Source organism: Ochlerotatus camptorhynchus, unplaced genomic scaffold (genome assembly GCF_037179485.1).
Source record: "Ochlerotatus camptorhynchus isolate MF236.1 unplaced genomic scaffold, CSIRO-AGI_Acam_v1.1 ptg000371l, whole genome shotgun sequence".
In the NCBI taxonomy this organism is placed as follows: domain Eukaryota; kingdom Metazoa; phylum Arthropoda; class Insecta; order Diptera; family Culicidae; genus Ochlerotatus; species Ochlerotatus camptorhynchus.
In genome coordinates this window covers 171,864-199,148 of record NW_027040859.1, presented here as the reverse complement: position 1 = coordinate 199,148, position 27,285 = coordinate 171,864, and the positions used below count along the sequence as shown (strand labels likewise).

The 27,285-nt window shown below is 39.8% G+C and overlaps 1 protein-coding gene across 2 annotated transcripts; it reads right to left on the bottom strand.

The window, feature by feature from the left end:
- Positions 1-9,328: 9,328 nt before the first annotated feature.
- On the bottom strand, positions 9,329-27,042 carry LOC135710210 (inorganic pyrophosphatase-like). 2 transcript variants are annotated; one of them, XM_065232731.1, is made up of 4 exons: positions 26,718-27,042; positions 10,100-10,766; positions 9,931-10,040; positions 9,329-9,407 (listed from the first exon to the last, which is right to left on the bottom strand). In XM_065232731.1, the coding sequence occupies exons 1-4, from the start codon at positions 27,025-27,027 to the stop codon at positions 9,376-9,378; spliced, it is 1,119 nt and encodes a 372-aa protein (XP_065088803.1). In that variant the 5' UTR covers positions 27,028-27,042; the 3' UTR covers positions 9,329-9,375. The 2 variants fall into 2 exon arrangements, with proteins under 2 accessions (XP_065088803.1, XP_065088802.1); XM_065232730.1 differs by lacking the exon at positions 9,329-9,407 and adding an exon at positions 9,523-9,798.
- Positions 27,043-27,285: the final 243 nt, after the last annotated feature.

Here is a 27,285-nt window from a genome sequence, read left to right as displayed (position 1 = left end):
TCATTGAAGGAAGTATCACAACACAGGTAACTGCTATTAAATATGTTTGCAGACAATGACAGATGGTGAACATGACGATCCAGTTATGCTGTTATATAGTACTATACGTACATTTAAAATTAACCATCAATCGCAGAAACTATACGAATTATCGCGTATCTCTGTTGTTCATTACATACCAAGTGAAAACCTAATCATATATTGTCGTGGAATGTTGGCAAACGTATAAGATACTTACTTTACTTTTGCTGGTCCGACGTCCCTCAAGATTTGACCTGTATAACAAAGTTGCGCCAACTAACTCGGTCCTTGACTGCTTGTCTCCAATTTCTCGAGCATCCCACACTTCCTACATCTTGCTCCACTTGGTCTAACCACCTAGCACGCTGTACTTTTCTTTGTCTTGTACCGGCCGGATTTGAGGAAAACACCATTTTTGCGGGATTGTTGTCCGGCATTCCTAAGCACGCGTCGTTCGAAAACTCCCAGTGTTCCTCGAGCATTGTACATTGTCATATTTTTCATGCACAATAATTTTGTTTATTATATATTTGCAGTTCGTCAATTAGGTAGAAGACTGGTAGCCCAAAACTTTCCGCATTTGTGGATCATCCCGATCCACGTCCAAAGTGTCATGCATTATTGACAAATTGGCACAGCGGGTCGATTTAAAGGGAGATCTGGAGGCGCAGCGATCTTATTGCCATGATTGTCTGGTAGTTCACTCAAAAATGCTATAACAATCGCCAAGCTTGCTGTAATGTCACCAAGTGCCTCGTCACCCACGAATAGGCGCCTATGTCAGTGGTCTAACAACTCTTAGCGCGCTAATGGCATAGTTCCCCTGCCGCATAGAGAGTTGCCACAATGATATTAGGTTAGCTAACGTCAGTTAACTGACTGGTGGGAAACGGGAGCTTAAGCAATGGCTATTCTGTATGCATTTAAGAGATAGTCTACCAGAATGGATGTTTTTTTGTACTATTTTATGTTTTCTGATGGTTTCGGTTATGCAAAACATGAGAATTAACTTTTCCAATGCTTTCAATTGTACAAAGCATTAGAGCTAGAAACATGATCTTGTAAACACTACACACCTTAACTGGTAGTTTGCTAAAAAAATGCTACAACAATCGTCAAGCTCGCTGTAATGTCACCAAGTGCCTCGTCACCTACAAATTGGCGCCTATGTCAGTGGTCTAATAACTCTTAGCGCGCTAATGGCATAGTTCCCCTGCCGCATAGAGAGTTGCCGCAATGATATTTGGTTAGCTAAGGTCAGTTATCTGACTGGTGGGAAACGGGAGCTTCAGCATTGACTATTATGTACGCATTTTTATGATGTTATCTAACAACAATGGTGTGTAGTGTTTACACGATCATGTTTCTAATTCTAATGTGTTGTAAATATAATTGAAAGCATTTGAAAAGTAAGATTCTAGTGTTTTGTATATCTAAAAACATTAGTAAACATCTACATTTGAAAACATTCAAACAACGTTTACTTTAAACGTTTTGTACATCTGAAAACATCAGAGAACAACAAACACGAAGTACAATTGAAAACATCCGAACAACGTTTAGTTCTAACATTGTGTACATCCGAAAACATCCAAAAAATGTTTGGTTCTAGCATCGGGAAACATCTACGTTAGAAAACATCAGAATACATTTACATATAAAAACATCCGAACAACGTTTAGTTCTAACGTTTTTTACATCCGAAAACAACCGAAAAACGTTTGATTCTAACATCAGGAAACCTCTACATTAGAAAACATCAGAAAACGTTTACATATAAAAACATCCGAAAAACGTTTAGTTCTAACGTTTTTTACATCTGAAAACATCCAAAAACGTTTGTTTCTAACATCAGGAAACATCTACATTAGCAAACATCAGAAAACGTTTACATTTAAAAACATCCGAACAACGTTTAGTTCTAACGTTTTGTACATCTGAAAACATCCTTAAAACGTTTGGTTCTAATGTCAATAGATTAAAATTTTTGACGTCAGACCGACATTAGAATGGCAAAATTTTGTTCCAAAATTTCTGATGTATACACCATGTTACGTTGCTTAAATACAACTAAATCATAATGTTTCCTAATGTTTGACATCAGGCATACATTTGATTTCGATGCTGATGTAGACATCAAAATCAAACGTTGGGCTAATGTAAATTTCTATTCGGGTGGTGATGTAAATATCCATGCATGCTAAAATTGAAGCATGTAAACTTCCTTTTCACGTAAACTACCAACTTGCAAGAAATATTGCTTACAAAGATGGATGGTTGCATACAATATTTAGAATATTTCATTTATGACTCATAAATTTACACGATCTGTAATGTGAATTTGTATGATATGTGACGCTCCATTTATGTGCATTATAGTGACAGACATTTATGTCGTGACCTGACCGAGGTTTCAAGCCTCGGCCATTTGTCTCAACAAAGACTAGCACAATGTACAACCGTGCGCTACAAAATTAGTTAAAAGCCTGGTTTCACCATGCAGTCATGCACAAAGGCGAAACTCATGCTTCGGGTAGTTTCCTCATCGCTTGTATATGTATGTGTGCGTTTCGTTGATCAAATTCTCAAAAATCAAAAATTGATCAAATAATCGCAACACGCTGTCTTCAGTATACTCAAGTCGTTTGTATTATAAGACTACACGCTGAATCAAGTTTACTCAAGGTATAGCTATCGTTATTCACTATGATTATTATTCAGTACCAACTCTATCTACCACATTCTTTCCCTTCTCTATTCTTACGAGTACAGATACAATTCAACAACACAAGCACATTAACGCAATTATCAACAAAATACATCAACGAACATTCATTAGCTTAATAGTTTTCAAACACATGTTTCGAATATTGTTAAAAAGTTCACTTCACCATCAACTTCAACTTTATAGCACTATTGCCAACAACTTCAATATTTCCTTCAAAATTCAACTGCAATCCAACCATCAACTTCACTTTTCCATAAACTTTGGCATCACCATCATCTTCAACAATGCCATAAATTTCAATAATTTTATCAACATCAACATTCAACATCTTAAATACTGCCATAAACTCAATCATTACCATCAGCTTCACAACCGTATCAACTTCAATTTAGCCATACATTTTGTCATTATCGTCAACTTCATCACCTCCGGGCACGTAAGTTGCTCCTTCATTCGTCATAGATTTTTTTGTTTTACTATTGGATCCAAGATTAAACCTACTTCACAAGTATCATCTTCGACATTGATCTCACCTTACGTATTGAACTCAACCTCAACTTCGTAATAAACTTTAACATTACCATTAATATCAGTTTGGATATCATCTTTAACTGTAACATGTAACTGTAACTGTAACATAATCAGCACCGTAAGCATCGATATTGAAATCTATCAATAAGATTATGATAATGATAAATATTTCTATATAACCATGAACTTTCAAAGTATCATTTTAAATATTATCAACAATTTCTTCATTTTTGTCATCCTTTACATACTTAAATCAATCCAACAACTTAAATAACTTCATTGACTTGATCATCTATACTAATCTCAATATCAATCTGCAATCAAATCAATGAAGAACTTTGAGTGGTTTGGTTTATTTCCTTTAAATTCCGTTATAATTCAAATCAAATCAACTTCAATAATATGATCAACTTCAGCACTGGTCAGTTCCAACATTGGCATCAACTTAAATTTCAAAATATGCAAATCCATCCACTAAATTCGCAATCTTTTTCAGCATTAGCGAGCATATGCATCAACTTCTAGGTACACTGCCATTAACTTTAACACCTTCTCAAAATTTAACATTTTTATAGCTCAATCCAAGATATTATCCTCGATATTATCATTAATCAACATCACCATCAACTTCTATAACGTAATCAAATAGACTATTTTCATTAACTCCAACATCATTACTCACTTCAATACCACCATCAAATCCAGCATTTCCATCAATTTCAAAATCACTATCATCGATTTTGCCTTCGTAAATTTTGCCATCCCCACATTGCATGTTCAATATTACTATGATCAATATTGCGTTCAAGATATGAACCGGCCTACGGCTGAAAACCTCTTTAATAATGACAACCAAATCAACATAACAATCATCTTATACCGTCATCAACATTCGGTTTTATTTACCAGCCAATCCTGTCATTGCTTCTTTCTTCTTTTTTTTCTACCGGCCTACTCTAATGCCCTTCCGTCAGGGAGCCTACCGGAGACTATCTTCACCGATCTCTCATCGGGAGATTCTTTTCATTTTCTTTTATTTATATTTTGTCTACCACCCTACACTCAAAGATAAATTAAATCAAAAAAGCTTAAAAAGTATGCAGATTCCCGCTTCACCTTATTGAGTCTGAGCCATGATTACTTCGGAAGTAGTCATGCATGATTAAATTCGAAATAATCTTTCCATTATTAAATATTACTCTTTTCCAATACTGATATATAATCAAAACAGATTAAAATTCAATCAAAAATTATTAAAATAGAATAAAAAATTATTAAAATTTATTCAAAAAAGATTATCTTCAATCTAATCAACCATGATTAAGCTGGGATTAATAGCAAATGCTTAGTTTTTAGAAAGAGAGTATTCATTTTTAATCCTTCGAAATGATTAAACTGAGTTTAATGTCAAATTGATTAAATTTCAGGCAAAGTGGGAATAGTTTAATTTATCAGTGGTGAGCGCTCACGAATCGTAAAATCGCTGATTGCGACGCTCTGAAAGCGGAATTCACAGGTTTTATGAGTCAAACACATTCGTTTCAACCTCTTCTAGTAACTTACAAGTTTATTATATCATTACAACATCTAATGATTGCATAATTTCGAAAAACATTTTTTTATAGGAAGTGACCTCGCAACCAGGGTTACTTCCACTCACTTGCTATAAAAAAATGTTTTTTGGTGTTTTGAAATCATGAGATGGTATAATGATAATTAGTACTTGTAAGCTACACGAAGAGCAGGGCTGGTAGTGAGTATGTGATTCAATAGTAGAGACTTTAGTGACTAAAATAACGAAAATAGTGACTAAATAGTGACTTTTAAACAATAAAAAAGTGACCAATAGTGACATTGATTGATCAGAAAGACATGGTTTCAATCTCCCGTTGATTGCGAATGCCACTTCGAGAAATTTTATAAACTCACAAAACAATCATGCGCATTTTTCATGTTTCTAAAAAATAAAACAAACGGTTTAGGGATCCAACAAACTATTTACTAAGTTGATATTACATACAAATCACACATAGATGATAAGATCGCAAAATTGAGGAATAGAGAAAAATGTTCAAATTCAAAGATTTAGCCAAATTTTGACAATTTTAGGACAGTCAATTTTAAATATCTAGGATGAAGCGATGCGATTAGCGATTAGTATTTTAATAAAAAAAATAGATCTCCTCTTTGTAGCCGCACTGGTTGCCTCCATTCATTCCAAGAAGAGAATCTTCTGTAACACATAGAAACAAATTCATAACTGTGGGACCTAGACTTGGGCCTAGACAACTTTTCTAGATCGCAGTTTAAAAAACATCTCATTATTATGGAACGAAGAAAATTATACCAGATGGAAAGATCACGGACATAAAACAAAATTTGAATGTGTCGCGATCTAATCTAATCTAATCTAATACAAACGCAGCCAGTTCGAGAAAGCATCCTGGAAAATGATTAGATTAGATGAGGTCTAATCATTTTTCTTGTCTAATTGATGTTTACAGCATATCTGAGATATGATATAAACATCAATACGGCCAGGCCTACTGCGTTGTATTTGCCGCAAAGATGATTCTTGGAAATGAATGGGAACATTTCTTGAATCTACAGAGGTTGAAGGATGCGTGGACATACCGTACCAAACGCTCCGAGTTACTATGTGTAGTTGTGTGTATGTGTAAATGTTTGTGCAATATTGAAGAATCATAAAATAATGAACAAAATTTGAATGTGTCTCGATCGTGACAAATTAGGGATTTAGGGATGCATTTTAGAGTTTTGGACCCTTTTTTTTGTATTGCTGGGCTTAAAAATTCAAGATCTCTAAGACAACCAAATTGAGAAAATGGTAAGGCCTGAAATAATTTTCTATATTTTGTACATATAGAATGTAAGTTAACAGTCCTTGAACAATTGAAAGGCTTCTGAAACATAGAAAATATGTTATGATCATGGACATATTTCGTTTTTCTAAAACATGGACCTGGAAATTTGTTTTCGTAACACCGGATTATTAGTACGAAAAAATGCAATACAATTTAATGGACTTAAAAAGGAACTCCTAATTCTGTGACATGATTTTTTCTCGGTGTTTGTACAAATGCTAAAGCTACCGGGTGTCAGACATTATTCAAATTTCTGACCTTTGAAAAAATGTCGAGAGCTTGAACACTTTTCTAGACTATTTTTTGACATTTTAGGCTTGGAACACTTGCAAGATCTTGAAGGAAAATAGCCAGGCTATTGGGTCTAGAAATTTTTTTCGAAACCTCTGACATTTTGTGATAAGTCTATAACCAATTCGAGATAAAAAAAATCAAAATATTAGTGATTTCGTCAACATCAATTTAACAGTTAACATTTCCGTCTGTTCGCAACTTTTCTTGTCCGTCATAATTTACACTAATTTTTAATAAATTTTTCTAACACACATTTGTTAACAAATGAATCTGTGATTTGATGTGAGTTTTAAAGTATTCTTTTTTTACTCTCAACATTGGTCGTAAAAAGTGACTTTAGTGACTAAATTTTAAGGAATAGTGACTTTAGTGACCTTTTAATGAAAAAAGTGACTTTTTAGTGATTGGCTTTAAAATAGTGACCAAGTCACTAAAAAGTGACCTGCTACCAGCCCTGGAAGAGGTCGTGAAGTATGTGTTTGACACATAAAATCTGTCAATATTGCTTTCAGAGGGTCACAATCAGTGATTTTACGACTCGTGAGCGCTCACTCTGAGTGAACGCTCACGAATCATAAGATCGCTGATTGTGACGCTCTGAAAGCGAAATTGACAGGTTTTATGAGTCAAACACATACTTTTCACCTTATTCTTGTTACTTACAAGCAGTGCTGCAAAATCTCGACAGAACACGGTGATATTGACAATTCTGCTTTGGTCACTCATTGGAGCCAGCAGTCATAGTCAAGGCAAACCATGTCAATTGTCAATGACAATGCTGTCAGTGACGAACATATGCAGATTTATTTATTAGCTAAATTTGTAACAAAATTAAATGACTTGAGCAAAACAATTACATGGATCCATTTTAGTGAATAAGTATCTACATCCTGAGCTACTTGGATAACAATAATGTGACACAGAATGTACTAAATTACACTTTTTGTTACCAGGTGAATCTTTGTCATTGACGAAAAAATGAATGAGATTTTGACGAAGGTTTTTTTTAGGATCAAGTCTGTCAGTGACTATGTGACGAACAATTTAGTCAATATCGCGCGAAAGTCTGTCAGTGACAATGACAAATCTCAGCACTGCTTACAAGTACAACACATCATTATATCATCTAATGATTGCATAATTCCGAAAAATATTTTTTATAGCAAGTGAGTGGAAGCAACCCTGCTCGCAACCTTTTCGTTTGATGTTTGTAACCAGCACTTTTATTGTTACAGGGTTGTTACGAGATTTTTGAAATTGAATCCGCACCAAATCCGCGCGGGCTTTAAATAAAAATCGAGCCAAATCCGCGCGGACTTTATATCAAAATCGCGTAAGTCGACCGAAATTTGGCTTGCGCCCAGGTTCAGACGAAAACAAGAAATGACCTAACATATAGGATTGCAGGAGGACAACAAATAAAGTAAAGGAGACTTCTGTCAGCGATAAAGGTTAATTTTTTGTCAATGATATAAAAAAGCACTTATTTTATTGAATGTATGCATCAAAACACTAATAATCTTCATCAGCATTCATTTTAGCCAATTTTTCCTCCTGCTCAATATTATCTTTTGCTTCAAAAGAACTTTTAGGAATGAAGTTTCTGGATTATTGGATGTCGCGAACTTCTCATTCAAAATTACGTCCATATTTATCAAAAAATGCATTCCACTCAAAATGTTTTTACGGTTATTGAAATGCTGTTCACTAAGCCTAGTTCGGTTCTCTGGCATCAAATGCTTGGATAGTGAAAACTTCCTTTCTACTTCTGCATTGGAATGCGATCAGCATGTTACAATGTTAAACAATGTGCTGAGTTCTGGGAAACTTCCATCTCGAAATAAAGGATCCAGAATTTCCAAATCACAATCTGAATCAAACGTTTGACCTACCAATGTAACACTTGCAAGTCCGAGTTATTCGTGTATTTTAGATTTGTCTAATTTGAAATCAATTATTTTTAACTAAACGGACGATTTCCTTGATGGAGTCATTGATGATCCTGCGAACCTTGAAGTTACTGACAAATATAACAAATTCATTGGGAACATCTTGGGCAAACAAATAGGACACAAAAGATTTCGTGTGTTCTTTGACATTCTTATTGCATTGAGATGATTTGAATTGATGTTCAGCAGCATCAAGTTTGGATTTGAAAACAATAACTTCTGAATCCTTAAGAAAATTGTCTTCTTTTAGTTTTTGTTCCTGATAGCTTCTGTTATTTTTCCTTGACATCATAGTGACCAAAAATGAATGAATCCTATCATATATGTCGAAAAGAATAAACTCATTCGTCTCAAGAAACTTCAGCAAATTTTCCGTCTCTTCTGCTGATTCTATCACAAAAAAAACCTGCTCTTTGATATCCGGTAGCAGCAAGATCAACTTGATGTACTAAGTTACCAACTCAACATCAGTCAGAGCTTAAAAAGCAAGCTGCTTTGTCGCTTTTGAAGTGGTGGAACTATTTAACCGACCTGAGAATAAATTACCCTGGCAATGAAAATAAAAGGCTCATGGTAGTTTACTCATTCTTGGAATATGTTTTATGTTTAACTAATTGTTGGTATATTAGTATGTTAATCAAATACTTATAAATAAAAAAATAACACAAAATTCAAACTTTATTGAACAAATCCGCGCCAGAACAAATCTGATAAGCAAATCCGCGAAATCCGCGTTATCGTAACAACCCTGTTGTTATCCAATAGAAAGTGTTAGAACTATCTTGCGTTTTGGACTGTCCTCTGTGATTGTCATAAATTTTAAATTAAAACTATTGCTAGTTTCGAGTGCTTTTATTTTAAATGCTTTTCATCATATGTTTTGTTGTTCATGTTAAATCTTCTAGATATTAATTTTCATACTTTTCTGGTTTAATTGTTTGGTAACGCCGACGAGTGCGGTTCTGCCTTACTTCAGGGTAATGTAATGCCATTTGTCAACTGTAAAGAAGCGAGAGTGAAGTTATTCAGATTGAAAAATAGTGTACATTCAATGCAATTAAACTAATGCAAGGGACTGTTGTTCGGATAATCCATGCAATTCAAAACGAACAAATTCATAAAAGCATTCAGGTCGTTGATTTACTTGCACTACTAAATTAAACCGAGCTATTAAAATTAACAGATAATCAACCTTTTCTAGACCATATCCACCGAAAAGTCACGATGAAATAAATATTACATAATTCTACGGTAAGCAGCGTGGAGACGTCAATTGCGGTTCGTTTGTTCCAACGTACATTAGTGGGAATGCGTGGTCTCGTCGGGGAGATGATAACGCAGAACTACAACTTTGAATAGGAATTCTCTTCGCGGAAGTGCCACTTGTAAACTACAACAGTTGCGGGAAATGGAAGGGAAAACAAAATCATTGAATGGCGGAAGGTGAAGCAGTAGAAGCGAGCAAAACATAATAGGAACTGGAAACCATAACCGTGTACAAAAAATAACGAATGGTACTTACTGACATCGCTGTGGGGCTCGGACTTTCCTTCATTGGAACTCTTAGTCAACAGCTCTTCGGCAGCATCAGCGGCCACCAGATAGGGAGATCCCTCAACCATCGTGTTCAAACTGTTGTAAGAAGCATTAACATTATTAATACTATTAAAATAAGCCGAAATAGAACGTACCAAGAGATGCCACTAACTTCCACTGTCTTATTGATCAATGTTTCCCAGAATTTGTGGGTTTCCTCAACTACCTTGGTCGCAAAAGCAGCATCCTTAGCCTCTCCGTTGAATGCAAACTGGTTCTCCGGTTTGCCGTCCGGAATCTTGTAAATCTTGAACCATTCAACCGTGGCTTTGAGCAATCCCGGAAACACCTTATCCACATCATTGATGTCGTTCAGCTGATCAGCGACCGGATCGTTCACATCGATTGAGATAATCTTCCAGTCGGTTTCACCCTCGTCAATCAAGGCGACCGTTCCGAGGATCTTAACCTGGACAACCTCACCGCGCTTGGCCACACGAGAGCCGATTTCCAACACATCGATTGGATCGTTGTCACCCTTGCAACCGGTGTTCGGGTCCAGATGGTCCGGATTTTCCCACGTTTGCGGTAGTGCTCCGTAGTTCCAGATGTATCCGTGGTGAGGGAAGCAGTTGGCCACGAACCGTAACTTGCCTTTCTTGACGTCCTGCTTGATGGGGTTCAGAGGATCGGCCAGAGAGATTTCCATCTTGGCGTTGGTCCAGCGAGGTACCTCTACAACCATGTTGAACACCGTTTTGGCATCGTTGGCGTACAGCGGAATGTCATGCATAGGCGAGATCGATTGGGCGTCCTCGGTTTCTGAAAGAAAAAGTGTGGGTGGTTGAGATCTGGGTACTGCGGAGTCGATCGACTTCGTTTTGCAAGCCAATGGAAAACTGCTTGATTTTTGTCATGTTTAAAACTTGTTGGCAGTGTTGTCACAGACTATAAAAATGGTTAAAGTGACTACAAACAACTCTCCATATCTCGATGTGCTGTAGGTATCTCAATTTATTTAAACGGACTTAACTTTTAACTCTTAGTAAAGTCATTCATCTCCACTTCAACATATTTCGATCTCTCCCGCAGGATTACAATTAAATCTGAGAATAACTCCAGGACAATTTGCTGGAGTTCTTTCAACTTCTTTAAAATTTATGTGACTTCTCTAATGTAAACGGAACTGCTCTGAGGTTCTCTATTCTTTTCTGAATTTCTCAAAACTTATCTAAAGTTTTGTTTTCAGTTCTCATGAAGCTTGTTGTACGGCGCTGAATTTGAATGAACCGTCCCCAAAAATGTTTAAGCTTCCGTGAACTTCTGCGAAGACCTCAACTAACTTTTTAACGTCTCTGAAGTTATCAGAAAATCTGGTAACTGCTTTAAATTTCTCACTAATTTTCTATAACTACTGGAACTGACTTCCCCCTGAAATTCTTCAAGTTTTCGGAGCTTACTAAACTTCTTTGAAATGCTCCCGCATTTTGATAATGTTCATAAAAATTCCTGAAGTTCGCGGATCTCCTTTCAGGTTCTATAGATAACTATGAAGTTCTCGAAATGTTGCTGAAGATCACTGTCCTTCTGTGAAGTTTTCAAAGTTTTTCTAATATAGTTCTAATAACATGCTCCATTCTAATATAGTTCTAATTGTAATATATAGTATAGTATAGTTAATAATATAGTTCTAATAACTTCTTTAAGGTTTCTACAACTTCCTTGAAATTATTTGAACTGCCCTTTGATTCTTTGATCTGTCTTGATGTTCTCGAAGCTTCCCTAAAGCTCTCAATTCTGTTGAAGATATCGGTTCTGCTAGGAAATAAATAGAATTCCCGTAAACACCTTTAAATTTCCCTGAAATTCTCTCGACTTCTGTGAAGTTCCTGCAATATTGCTGAAGTTTTCATAATTTCTCTGAAGGTCTCTGTACTTCCCTGAAATCTTCCGAACATATTAAGGGTTTTCGATTTTTTTTTTCAGCAGATCATGGATTTTCTTTTTCTTTAAACTGCTTCTAAAGTCTGAACTAACGTTGCGGGAACTGCTCTTAAGATCTGAAATTCTCCAAAGATCTCTAGATCTAACTTTTTTGAAGTGCTTAGAACTTCTTAAAAATTTGCACAATACCCCTCAAGTTTTCTATAAGTCTCAAGTTTGCCCGACACTCGAAAGTGGTCGACGCGAGAGTTGTTGTTATTCACATCGTCGTGATTTTGCGCTGCTAAATTTGTCGTTTTTTTTCCGTTCGGTATACTTGCAATATTGTACTGGTTGTTAGTGGAAAGTGCAGTTCGTTGCGATAATCGTCTAATTAGAGCATATTTTGTGCTGTGAAAACAGTGAAAAAGTTATCCAATCGGACATATTGTAGCGTATACTGTTGTGTTATTGTCGACTAGCATCAGACTAGCATTGGGCGATCTTGAGAATCCAATTAACCACATCATTCGAGCATTTAAAATGACGTTTACTGCCACTCGAACTTTGAAATAAAACATTATTTTAAGATTTTTTCTTCTAGAACCTCGAGAAAAGTAGCCAACATTTGTGCGTTTCATAAAAAAAATTGAAATTAGTTGGTCCAGTTTTGTGAAATCGCTGGTAGAAAGTCACGGCAAAACTGCTTGACAAAGTGATCAATTATTCCTCTTTGCGTATTAGAGCATCTCCACCACTGTTTCTAAATCACTTTTGGAAACTGAGTCAGCATGGCTTCCGCCTGTGACCAATGCGCTAAACCAGTTGAAGGCGATGCATAATCCGTCTCCTGCATGGCTTTTTGCGACAGGATGATTCACCTAAAGTGCAGCGGCACAAAGCTGAATAAGGCTTTTCTGAACATTGTCCACACTAGCCCGAACCTGTTTTGGATGCGTAACGAGTGCGCGAAGCTGATGAAATGTGCTTGGTTCAAAACTGCCGTCTTGTCGTTTGGCAGTGTGATTAATTCTATCACCGAGAGACAGGAAATTGCACACGCTGAGCTTAGGAAGGAAATAGCTAAGCAAGAACTGCAGATCGCTCAGCTATCGAAACAGATCGCATTGACAACTCCGACAAATTCTGATTTCATGCGTCAACCGCCATTAAAACGGCGCCGCGATGAAGGCTCGCTCACTAGCAAACCACTTGTTGGTGGTTCTAAAGCAGTAGCAGGCGACAATGCCTTTACCGAGGTCCTTACTGTCCCTAAACCCACCGAGCTGTTTTGGCTGTACCTTTTTCCGTATTCATCCTAGCGTGAAATCGGAATCAATCGAGAAGCTGGTCAAAGGTTGTGTACAGTGCGAAGATCCGATTAAGGTTGTGCCGTTAGTCAAAAAAGGATCCGACATCAGCCGTATGAGCTTCATCTCGTACAAAGTCGGAATGGATCCCAAACTACGCGAAGCTGCTCTTAGATCGGATACATGGCCGAAAGGAATTTTGTTCCGTGAATTTTAAGACGGTTCAAAAAACATGTGGTTGCCTCGTTTGAACACGCCTACCATCACGATCTCTCCTATTCCAGGACCTTCCAAATTCTCAACTCCCATTTCCGGACTAGACCCAGTCTGCTGATTCAGAATTGGATTTTGCGTTGTGAATTGTGAACAGAACGCACTGCCTGTCGCATTATGGGAGACTTCGAACCACTCGATCCAGTCGCGCTAGCTGTTTCCCGCCATCAAAGTCGTTCTATTTCCTGCCATCAGAGTCGTTCTGGCCCTGCGGTCGAGTTCGGTGGTGGGGTTTCCCAAACATCGTCTTCAGGCAAGTATGCATACATTAGTTACAGTCATTTGCCTGATCAGTTTCCGTGTTCTAGTGCAACGCTTCAAGCACCTGCCGGCTGTTTCCAGTTGAGAAGCACTTCTGATACTGCTCATTCACAACATCCGCTTTACTGTTCGAACAATCCTAATTCATCTCCGGGACGCACAATAGACCGCTCTTTGGAAGCTCCTGGTTACTCCAGCCCAGTCGTGCCGATTCCCGCCAGCGTTCAGCATAGTCGTCCTGGACCTGTGGCTGGATATGAATCAGGAGTCTTCCACCTTGCCTCTATAAGCAAGTACAATCAATATATTGACTATTCACTGCCTGATGCCGATCAAATTTTCAGCAATTCTGACTATGTTAGTCATTGTGATGATGCCTCTGTAATTCCCAATCCTGGAAACCCGGAACGCGCCGTAGAAAGCCCCAACGGAAGCCCCCAATCCCTCCGTGTCAGTCCTGCCATCAGCAGCCTTCGTTCATCATAGTCGTTGCGGACCTGCTGTCGGATGTGGAGAGGGGGTCTCCAACCCACTCACTATGGCGAGTATCCAATGAGACTTGATGATGGTCAGTTATTGCCTGATGTATCTGTGATTTCTAGGGAGAGCAGTCGTTCGATTCCTTGCCGCAAGCAGGACGTCGTGATCTTCTACCAAAACGCCGGTGGATGAATTCTGATGTTGAAGAATACCGCCTAGCTGTATCGGATCGTTGCTACGATATTATTGTCCAAGTCTTCGGTCCTGACTACGAGGTCTTTCGTTGCGATCGGAATCCTAACAACAGCCGTAAATCTACTGGTGGGTGTCCTTGTAGCTGTCCGTAGCGGGTTGGAGGCAAAGGCCATCGAGAACGATTCATGGAACTATGTGGAGCACGTTTGGACAGCCATCAATCTGGGTGATCACACACTATTTCTATGCGCTCTGTACATTCCACCTGATCGAGTCCGCGACAAAGAACTCATCGATACTCACTGTCGGTCAGTTTTCACAGTTGTCGAAAGTGCCACTCCAGTTGATGAGATATTCATTTTTGGTGACTTCAATCTGCCAGGCGTTTCGTGGAGTCCATCTCATAGCGGATTCCTGTACCCAGATCCTGATAGCTCTACATTTCACGCAGGAGCTATTAGCCTTCTAGACAACTACAGCGCAGCGACGCTTTCTCAAATTAACCATGTAGTTAACGAAAAAGGTCGTAGTTTGGACCTCTGCTTCGTGAGCACACAGGACAGGGCTCCACCAATTTCCTCGGCTCCTTGTGCACTAACTAAGCTAGTTCCACATCACCCTCCTCTAATTGTCACTGTTGAGGACAAACTCGTGCGTGATTTCGACGACTATCCTGCTACGGTTTCTTATGACCACCGTAGCATCATAGATGTATTGTCTAGCATGGTATGGGAGAACTTCCTGATCCAGATGACGTTGAAGCTGCAGCGCAAACCTTTTCACATGTCTTGGCATATGTCATTGACAGACACGTCCCGAAAAGAACTCACCACAAAGTGTCTCACCCTCCCTGGCAGACGAGAGAGCTACGTAGGTTGAAGTCAATCAAGAGAGCAGCATTGAGAAGAAGATTTACGAAGTATCGCACGCTTCCTCTGAAACTACATTATGTGAGGCTGAATCACATGTACCAGCGAGTCAGCCGTGAATGCTTTTCAAGTTTCCAACGAGGCATCCAGCGCAAACTTAAGCTACACCCGAAATCCTTTTGGAACTACGTGAACGAGCAACGCAGGGAATCCGGCCTCCCATCGTCTATGTAATTCAACGGAGAAGTTGCTGCCACTGTTCAGGATATATGCCACCTTTCTCCGAAAAGTTTGCCAGTGTATTCACTAATGAGATACTAACTGACGACCATATTAACCTGGCTGCCAGGAACGTTCCAGTAAACGATCAAACGCTGGGTGCAATTGATGTTAATGCAGAAATGATTTCTAAGGCCGTGACTCTCATCCTTCAATCCTGGACCTGATGGAGTTCCATCTGTATTTTTGAAGAGACATATTGCTAGCTTGTTAATTCCGCTTCTTCGCCTGTTCCGAATGTCTCTCTCAATGTTTCCCGTCCCCAAAAAAGGAAGGAAACGAGCTGTGGATAACTATCGAGGAATTACATCGTTAAGTGCCGTTTCGAAGCTTTTCGAGCTAGTGATTATGGAACCGTTGCTGTCCCATTGCAAGCAGTATTTGAGTGCTGATCAACATGGGTTTACTGTCGGCCGTTCTACAACCACCAATCTGCTGTGTCTCCAGTGTTTGGAAAATCATTCTCGAATCTCATTCATTGAGCCTCCTTGCGAGAGCAAACTCGCGAGCAAATGCGGCAAACAAAATTCACGCTTGAGATTCTCATGAATATTCACTCACTCACACTCACAACGCCGAAAAATAATTCTAGCTTTAAACTCATAAACTCCTCTCAAAAGCCAATTGATAGCATGCTTATGCATGTTGTATTAGTATTCCAACCCATGATGCACAAACAATAGTATACAGAAATAAATTTTTGAACCTGAAAACTCATCGCTGATTTTTGCGACGTTGAATTTTGGAAGGCAAAACTCATAGGCGCATAAACTCATGCATGAAATTTGAGTTTTTGAGTTTTTCCGAACACTGTAGTGTCTCACATCGTATATAACCGAAAGCATGTCGGATCGGGTTCAAACGGACGTTATTTATTCAGACCTATCCGCAGCATTCGACAAGTTGAACCATGCTATTGCGATTGCTAAACTCGGCAGGCTCGGTGTATGCGGTAATCTTCTGAGTTGGTTTCGATCATATCTTATCGGTCGGCAACTAAAGGTTGCCATAGGAGATTGCAGATCAGTTAGCTTCTTCGCCACATCAGGTATACCTTAGGAAAGCCACATAGGACCGTTAATTTTTATACTGTACTTCAACGACGTGCATCTGGTCATCGAAGCTCCTCGGTTATCATATGCAGATGACCTCAAAATCTTCCTACGAATCTGCTTCATTGCAGACTTGTCACTTTCTTCAACGTCAGCTGAATGTATTCACTAGTTGGTGCAGGTTAAACAGAATGGTAGTGAACCCAGCCAAATGCTCCGCTATTACGTTCTCACGAAAACAACAACCGATAATATTTAGCTATGACCTGCTTGGCTCGACAATCGAACGCGTGAATGAGGTGAAAGACTTGTGTGTGATCTTGGATACGCAGCTTTCATTCAAGCTACACATTCCATATGTTGTGGATAAGGCGTCAAGAACTTTAGGGTTCATTTTTAGGATAGCCAATAACTTCACTGATATCTACTGTCTAAAATCTCTCTATTGTTCGCTTGTTCGATCGACGCTTGAGTATTGTTCAGCGGTTTGGAACCCAAACTACAACAGCGGTGCCGAGAGAATTGAATCTGTTCAACGTCGCTTTCTTCGTTTTGCGTTGCGTAGATTGCCTTGGAATGATCCGTTTCGATTACCCAGTTACGAAAGCCGTTGTCAACTTATCGACCTAGAACTTCTCCGGACTAGAAGAGACACAAGCAGAGCCCTAGAGATATCCTGCAAGGAAAGACAGATTGCGAGGCTATCCTGAGGCAAATTGACCTGAATGTTCAACCCCGACCGCTTCGTAATAACCTTATGCTAAGGCTGCCTCTACGTCGCACAAATTATGTAGCATACGGTGCGATTTGCGGACTGCAGAGAACATTCAACAGAGTTGCATCTGTTTTCGACTTTCATCTCTCCTGTGATGCGCTTCGTCGAAAGTTTTCTTCTGTTTTTCGCCGGCAGGAGTAACTGACTAGAGGAAAAGTTGGCTTCGGCAATACCTTTACCTATTATCGTCAGGGGGTAAACAAAGTCCTAGAGCACTCAAATTTGGCCAATAGTTACTCTGAAACACAATGTATCCACATGCCAAAAGTGAGCTCTCAAGGACGCTGTTTACCCCCTGACGATAATAGGTTAAGGTATTGCCGAAGCCAACTTTTCCCCAATAAGATATATGTTTTTTAATGTTATGACCATGCTTGAATGTATTTTTTTTTACCATAGTTGATAAGGTTAACATCATTGGGGCTTCATCCAGCCTGTTGATGTAAAACAACAATAAAACAATTCATCAGAACTTCTCAGAACTTTCTCTCTCTGGGACTGCAATGAAGATCTCTTGTACATGGAATACGAAACTTCAAGACATTGAATATTTTTAGATCTTTGACTTACTCAAATTAATAAAGTTTTTTTTTAACTTTATTAAAGTGAGGCATAAAGTAAGTGTTAAACTTAAACATTCAATGGATTTGATTGTAAAACCACAGACAAACAGACGTAACTCTTTGAAAAACTTGTTCTTGAAAACATAGTATTTCAAAACATATAACCTCAGTAACGACATCTCTCTGGCTTCTCGCGGAAAACAAGCTTGTTCGCTAACTCGTAAACAATATTGCATAAAAGTTCTATAGAATGTATAGAAACGTCAAAGTGATCCGATGCCAGCGCTGCGGCGAGTAGTTCGCGGAACTGATAATATTCAAATCAACCGTTAAATGCATGAACGAAGATACACAATGAAGAGTTACGTCTGTTTGTCTGTGGTAAAACCTTTTCCTCAAAACTGATTGCCATGTCTTAAAAACGTTGGGTTCATAGCTGTTGATTTTGATCTACAAAAAAAGCATATTTGTAACGCATTTAAAAAATTGCTTTCTTATGCATCTAATGCTAATAAGCCTGTAATGTATCCGGTAAAGTGCTGGATAGACCTGAAAAACTCAGATAATTTTATTTAGAAAAATGAGTAGATACCCTGTACAATAGAGAAAGACGATTAAACGTCACAAAGCAAAGAATGATCAATCTTAAAATAAATTCACACTAAAAAACTACAAGGGACAGCCCTATGGGGTTGTACGCAATGGCGACGTAGGACTACGTGGTCTTATATAATAAATCTTATTTGTGAACTGCAGCAGGAGCTTGTGTTTTGTGTAGGAATAGGAATTTGATCGGGGTTCTCTCTGTTTATACTCTTTAGTATGACGCGCTTGACATAGATGGCCCACAGAAATTCACGAAGAGCTACGGATTCCGATCAATAGCGGTGCGGCTTCTTCTTCCTTCTATGGATGCTCATGTGGGCTGCAGCTCGCTGCTTGCAGGCAGCCTTTCGTTGTGTACTGGAGAGCAATGTTCAACGCCACGTGTCGAAAGAACTGCTGCTGCTTCTGCTGCCACACACGATAATTGGAACTCAAATCCGATCAGCAGTTGAGGTCAGCCTTGATCACTAGCTGCTTGCGGGGAGCCTTTCGTTGTGTACCGGAGAACACCACCACTCACCACGCGGTGATTGAATAAACACCATTTGGTGAGACCGGATGCAATTCAACTTTGAAATCTGTGTTAGGGAACATTTTTTTAAATAAGTATTAAATTTAACAGATGCGTAGGAATATTTCTTATCGATTGGTGATAAAATTATTGAAATTGGTCCAGGGGCAGCTGAGTTATTAACGTTCAAAATATTTCATAATTTTGTTACATGTTCCATTTTCGGTTTTCACTAAATGTACCCCATATAGAAATCACAGACGTAGTCCTACGTCAAAAGTTTTTTTTTTGTCTTTATTATAGATACTTTCAACCTTAGGCTGGTTCGTCTCTTTATTTAACAGAAGAGGCATCGAAGGAGACCCCCTTGGCAAAGCATATTACGTAGTTTTCATAACAATTATTTTATAAAGTTCCATAAATTGAAATGTCCGGTTTACTTGCGTTGTTCATCATCAAGTCAGTAAAGTTGTTCATTAAGAAATCTTAATCGTAGTCCTGTAGTGGCGCACTTTGTTGTTGTTTAGAAGTTCCCGTGGTTGATGTCAACTAAATTCGTTCGTACAGTTTTGTGTCTTTAAGGAAACAGAGCAAAGCTGTTTCTGTTGAAGGGTCATTAGCAAGAAGATCTCTTTTACCAGTTTCTAGTCCGTATATTCTTCTTGAATCTTGATACTGAGGGCAAACAGCAATTATGTGTTCGACCGACTGCCGAATCCCACAAAAATCGGATAGGCTTTGAACGTATCGTCCCGACTTGGAAGTGACTAATTCATGTGTGGCCGGTTCGCAACCTAGATAGGATTCGTTGATCTTTTCTATTGATTTGGTCATTCCATTTGGTAGTCTCACCTTTGACCTTACGACGAAAAAGGTCTCTTGTTGCCATGCTACTGCCCAAGCTACCGAAATTACGTTTTTATCCCAGGTTTTGGCATCTTCAAAGGAAGTAGCTGCGAATCTCGACCGAAGGCCGCAAGCTTATCTGCGCTTTCATTGCCCGGGAATCTAAACGAAAAGAGTGTCAGGTTTCACAGTCGCCCGGATCATTTGTACCCCTGGGTGACGTATATGGTCCGTTTTAAGGGCTTTAAGGACACTCGCGGAGTCTGATAATATGGCAGTTTAAGTTGCATTTGCAGTGGTCGCTGCTTGATGAATAGCTATGGCCTCAGCCGAGAAGACTGAGCACATGTTTGGTAGCCGCTTGTGTATCACAAGATCTCTTCCTGACACACCAAAACCTACTCTGCCATTGGCCTTGGAACCATCGGTTTATATTAAATAATATCCACCTAACGTCGTCGCTTTCATACGATTGAAAGTAGTTATAACTCCAGCCTTACTTTCTTCGACTTTATAAGAACGTTAAAAAGACCAGTTGACCTCCGGTTTGGAAGAGTCCCGCCCTTGGCCTCCGATCCGGTCTAATTCAGCTACCGGTGGGAGTTCCCGATGGGCCAGTTTCTGAAGGAGTTTGTTAGCCTCCCTTAGGAGGAACACTCCCTCCTCATCTCCATATGTCTTTTCCATGAAGCTCAAAGCTCTCGAGCAGGTGGTTATGGCCATGATGTAATGGAAAGGTAACACTCCAGCTTCGACACACGCTGACGACGCCGGCGTGGATGGTAGCAAACCAGAGACTATTCTTATGCAGCGATTGTAGGTTGGTCCTAGTTTCTGTAACATCTCGTCTGAAGATCGGCAGGTGAGTTCTATACCGTATAACAATCTGCTGGTTACGATGGCAGTGGAAACTCGGAGCGCTGTATCGCGGTTATTGTGATTCCGACGGTTCGTTATCAAGCGTAATAGGCGGACCGTGTTGAAATGTTTTTGGAAGTTGAGGTGGCGGTCTAGATAGACGCCGAGAATGCGACAACAGGTCTTGTATGGCACTGTGTTGCCTTCGATTTTGATAGGGTTTGACTCCGCCCGGTGTCGGTTTTTACAGATATGTGTAAAGTTACTCTTGCTCGGTGACAACTCAAAACCTACCGATTTGGCCCATCTGTTAACGGCATTGACAGCTTTCTCCGAAGTGAAACTGGTCTATGCCCGAAAACAACGAGGACGATGTCGTCAGCATAAACAAAGATGTATATATCTTTGGGAAGGTCCCCAAAGACTCCGTTCATAAACACTAGGAACAGTGTGACTGTGAGAACAGAGCCCTGGGGGACTTTAGTCTCTTCCCTTGCGATGATTAGACCTATTATTCCCGATGCCGACTTGGAAGGTTCTGTTCTTGAAGAAATTCTGGACAAACTGAAGTATGTGGCCGGATAGGCCCCATTCAGATATTTGCTTTAATACGAAGGGTGTCCATGTCCTGCACTGAGGCAAATAGACCTAAGAATTTCATAAGGCTCGACTTATGAACAACATATATGAATTTCATAAGCGTGACTTATGAACGATTTTCTGGTAACATGAGGTAGCTCTTATACGCCTTTAACCATTTCATTTTCCCAAGCGTTGAAAGACGAGTGGTCAACACACGGGCCCCCTAACCTTAACGTCCATTTTACGGTTCCAGTCTTCTCCGAATTATTATTTTTTGTCAACATTATTTTTCATAAGGCATATCAATAAAATTCACACTCATTTCTTATGGCTAAAATTCATAAGTGTTTCTTATGGAATTCTTACGTTCTTTTGCCAGCTTTAGACAAGTCCAAAGCTGCTATGTCTACGCGCTGTTCGACTTGAAGGGCGTCATCTAGAACTTGACCGAGGGAAGCGAAGTAGGTTCCCGTTCCGTAACCTTTACGGAAGGCATGTTGTCGGCAATCCAACAGATTGTTGTCTTGAAGGTAGTCAGTAAGTCTGCGGTTGACCATACGTTCCAGAACTTTACAAGTGCAGTTTGTCAATGAGATAGGCCGGTATTCCTTTGGATCAGTCGAGGATGATCCATTCTTTGGTATGGAAACTACCAAACTGTGTCTCCATTGCTTTGGGAAAACATCCTGGGTCCAGTTCTGGTTCAGAAGTGAAAGAAGGATCTGCTTGCCCCTGTGCGGTAGGTGTTTCAGCAATGGGTAACTAATTTCATCAGGGCCAGCAGATTTACCATTACTGTTTGCAAGGGCAAAGCTAAACTCCAACATGGAGAAAGGTTGGTTGATCGGTAGAGAGGAGACGTCTTGTGGGATGGGAACTCTATCTAACGACGTTAAGGAGGCAGCATTGCTTCTGATGAAAAGTTGACTATAGCCACTTATGGCAGAAAGACTGGCAAAATATTCTGCAAGTTTATCGGTTACAACCGAAGGGTCTCTCCATAACCCGTTCTCATGTCTGATGGCTATACCTTTTGTTCTCCTCTTTCCGCTTAGAGAGTTTACCCTATCCCACAGTTCGGTAGTAGACTGGTTACTATTGATCCCGTCGATGAAATCTTCCCAATTCCTGCGTTTGGCATCTCTGATGATTTGTCTGCATTTATTTTTCTTTGATCGATATTCTGCTATCATTCTTCGGATGTCTCTTCACTGCTCTCATTGCCTTGGGCTTTACGGCCGGGGGTGACACTAGTCCTAGGTATGGAACCTTTAGCAGCATCGAAGATAGTGGTGGTGAGTTGATTGATACTAGACGGCTTATTGACACCTAGACTTTTCTCTATGGCCGTTTCAAATGCGGCCCAATCCGCCTGATCGTAACGCCAGCGAGGGCGTCGAGATGTCTCGGGGGGTTTACTGTTGATACCGATTAAAATGGGGCGGTGGTCACTACCCAGAGGGTTCTCAAAACAGGACCATATTAGGCGCTTCGTTATATCTCTACTGGCCAATGATTCATCGATTGCAGTGTCCGTGCCCCCGCATAAAAGTGGGAGTTCCATCGTTTAGAACAACTAGAAATTAAGCTGGTGGTTTAAGACTGCATCTCAGGGTCATCATTCGACGGGTCATGTAGGATGTCCGGCGGAAGGTGACGGTTGTCACTGACGTTTGCAGATCTTATTTTGAGGGGTTGGTTAACTTTGGGATCGATCGGTGAACGCAAGCGTTTAGACGATCTGCTTCTCGGTTTCTCGTTTCTCTTGTGGCCACGGCTGCGACTCTTACGGGGCTTGTTTTGTTTCTGTTGTTGCTATTGTTGGAAGTCTTTGTTGTTGGCCTTGCTGGAGTGACTGGACTCTACTGCAGCCTGAGGGGCTGGAAGTCCGACGGATTTAGCATCCCTTCCGGTTCCCTTGAGCAAGGCTAGGTATTGCTGAGATATTTCGTTACTTCGTCGTTCTGTACAGATTTTTGTACATGTTCAGGTCATGCTGAAGTCGGTCCGTGATAACTTGCTGGTCTTAAGCTTTTTTATTCCATTCGTCTTTTTGTTCCTCCATTTCCTTATCCTTCTTGTTTAAACGCTCTTCCATTTCCGCCAACCTCTTCAGGATTTACTGATTTTCGTTGCTATTGCTGATGTTACCTGCTTGTCCGGATTGTGAAGAATTGTGCCTTTGCTGGTAGATCTTCTTCGCCGCGTCATATGCCAATCCCAGATCAATTCGTATTTTGGTGATTTCATTTTCGGCCACGTAAACTGGACACTTCTTACTCGATACAGGGTGTTCAGAAGACTTGCATTTGGGGCAATGTGGTGCAAAACGGCAGGTGACTCCTCGAACCACCTCGTGATCACCAGCACACATGCCACAGATGGCTTTTTTCGCACAGCACAGTTTTGTATGTCTAAACTCCAAGCATTTGTAACACTGCATGGGAGCAGGATAATATGGCCTGGTTTGAATCGGTTAGAATCAACATCGGTGTATTGATCCTATCATCCCCGACGCCTTTCCGGGTGATTCTCCTAACAGAAGATATGCCTTGCCCTGCTAGGATGTCTTTTACTTCCTCCTCGTTGAGATTTACCACTTCGTAGTTGTGTATTACACACTTCACATAATTGTGAATCGGATGCTCTTCGATGCTGATCGGAGTGTGATCGTACAGTTCTTTCAAAGATTTCAATGTATCTACCTGCTCTGGTCTTCTGACTTTCAGGGCGTAGCAGGTTCCTCGATTTTCGGGAAATGCTCCGCAACATTGCGTTACGGATAGACTAACCACAGCCAGATTTTTTGGTAGCACAGTTGGTTCAAATGGTTATAGTCGTAGGATTGCCAGTGGGCCATGAACGTTTTGTGGTTTCATCCATTCGGGAACTGTACGACCCCTATATGATCCATCAATGGTATTACAACCCGTTGCTCCACCACCAGGATCCCCATCGAGGGGAAAGTCCCATCCACACTTCATAGTCGACATGGCATGGAACGGTTTTCAGCAAGCGAAGTCCAGAATAGCGTCGTATAACTTCCGTGGTGGAGATGCTCTCATGTACAGCAGTCACAGCACAGCAGCAGCACTCTCAGTGTGATGCACACGAACAGCAGTATGGGTTTTTTTTTGCACACAACTATACACGATTCGCGAGCGAATGAGGCTATACCAACGGAGGTAATTGTTTGCCTTTTGTTTATCACTACCGAATAGCGCGTGTAATGTATCAATTTCAGAACAGCGTCACTAGATTCTGAATCTAAATGCACTCCGCGCACTAAAACGAAACGCGTTGGAACTTCTCGGGATAATAACTGGCAAGTATCGAAGTGAAATAAACACTATTGTATACCGCATGAACTAGAAACCGACCAAATGCGACTGTACGTAGCAGAAGCTTTCGATTAACTGACTAAAAAAGTTGAAAATAGTGACTGATTACAAGAAAATATGACTTTAGAGACTTGGCCTTAAAAAGGAGAGTGACTGGCTTGAAAAAAGTGACTCGCTACCAGCCCTGCACCTGTCAAACTAAACAATATGTTACCTTAATAAAGACAACCAACTAACTAAACTGAAAAGCTAAATTCGATTGATTACCAACTCTAAACCGGATCACCGAAAAACAAACAACACTAAATATTTTTTCTCGAATAACAACAAACGTGACCAAAACAAAAGTCAAGCGAAGTTTTGATCAATGACAGATGACTTGTCTTCACAGGGATCTTTGTATATTCGAGTCTCTTTACCACTGTGGTCGGAATATCATTGTGCTTGCCAAACATGCTTTGGTTGGCATAGAAAGCTCTCACTTTATAACTGTGGAAATGCTTCAAAGAACACGTAGTCGAGCACAGTCAAAACGCTGGCATAGGAGACGCAAAAATCCAGGAAGATTAAAATATGTTCCAATATAATTTGCTAGCGATCAGCGTTTAGCGTCGCTAATACACCGGTTAGCAATGGCCTCAACTGAAAAATAAATAGTAAACAACTAATTATTTACCACATTGTTATGCCATGGAAAACGCTGATGCTGAAGCGCGGAGAACAGCACAACTTCACACAGCGTCCAGACTTTATCAGGTTCCATTTATTACGGTACTTGTTATCACATTTCTCGGAATTCAATTTCGCTGATTAACATATCAGGATAATGCCAATTCCGGATTGACATATTACGGGATACGTATTGGTTTGAATTGAATTCCCATCGTAATTTCATAGGAAATTTCAAAGAAATGCTCAGAACTGTAAATAATAATGTTACAAATAATTTATTTGCAAACAAATCAATTTATATAAGTTAAATAAATCAATGACCATCAGAATTTCCTTAGAGACCATAACAGAACTCTTTTGGAATTATGTTTAGGATTCGTCTAGAATCAGAAGGTTCTTAGAGCTTCCTAAGAATTCTAGCCAGAGATTTTTTTTAATTTTCCCCATAACTACACGACCAACCAGAACGACTCAGCCACTGAATAAAATTGACTCAGAGTATTTTCTTTCCATACGAAATTTACTCATATTTGGGAAAACCTGCAGTTTTTCATTAGCTATGTGTTCCTGCAGGTTTTCCCAAATATGAGTAAATTTCTTAATGACAGAAAATGCTCTGAGTCAATTGAATTCCGTCACAGAGTCGTTCCTGGTTGGCCGAGCACATCACACTTTAGAAAATCGAAAATAGCAATTAGGTACATAGAAATGATCACACTTATTTCCTACATTAACGAATGTCAATGTCGATCGTTATCTATCCGACAAATTGACATGCAAGAGCACATTCTCGCAACCGGTAACAGAGTACGTCTAATTCCGTTTACAAAGCAAATAAAACGAAACTGATGAGTTGGATACATTTGGAAATGTAATAAGCAAGCACGTAACGTAAATTATAGATTACCATTCTAGCTTTTAAGACAGGTCAAGCTAATTTTCCTAGAATGCTGTCTTGTAATCTTCACACCTTCCAGGAAGACTCTACTGAGATCTAATCAACTGATAAGACAAACGTAACAGGAGTAATCTTACGCGCACGTTGATAAGGTGTGTTCCATGCAAAGGTCACCTCCTCTACGACAGAGAAATGTGTACACACGCAAGCAACATCAATTATTGAATCATGTTATGTAAATTACTATCGTCCGAATTTCATCATTAAAAATTTGGTGCTCATATATGCGATAAAACATCAATAAATAGTTGCATTGAGGTTATGCATAGTAAATCACCACTTCCGCTAATTATGTTGTCAACAATCACAAGTAATTGCCTTCCCACTAGCAGACGAAACTTTCACCCCATGAAATCAAACCTTAATTTCAGAATCAATTTAGCATGAATGGAGAAAACCAACGTTGCAAAACTACTCACTGAAGAACATCCGATAGTCGGTGGAATTTGGTGCGCCCCGTTCCACGGTGTGGTACTTCTTGACTGTTCCAGTCATCTTGATGCAACTGCTTCCCGTGGCTTCTGATGTGAAACTGCGACTGCTGCTCCAATCACTTCTACCGCCGATTCTTGATCCTTCAGCTACGGAATGTAATCCGGCGATACAGGTTTCCGTGCGGATAAAACGTGCTGCTACTACTCCGAGTTGACACTGCAGTTGCTGCTGCTGTTGAAAACACCGCGTCAGAAGATGGACTGCCGTCCGGCGGCCAACCCATGATGGAAACATTTTTAGCACTGTGTTATTGTGGTCGTAAAGCAGACAGTTACGGTATCTAGCAAAATCCATAGGCACGAAAGGTTCAATATATTGGGCCTTACGAATGTGTGCGTAACTGATGACGTTGAGGGTAGGGTGGGAATCAGTAATAAAACAACATAAAAATGGTTTTTTTCTTATTCATTAATTTTGTTAACATTTATTTCTGTTGTTCTCAAATGGATTAAGATCAGTTAGTATACATATTTGGCAACCGAGTTAGATAAT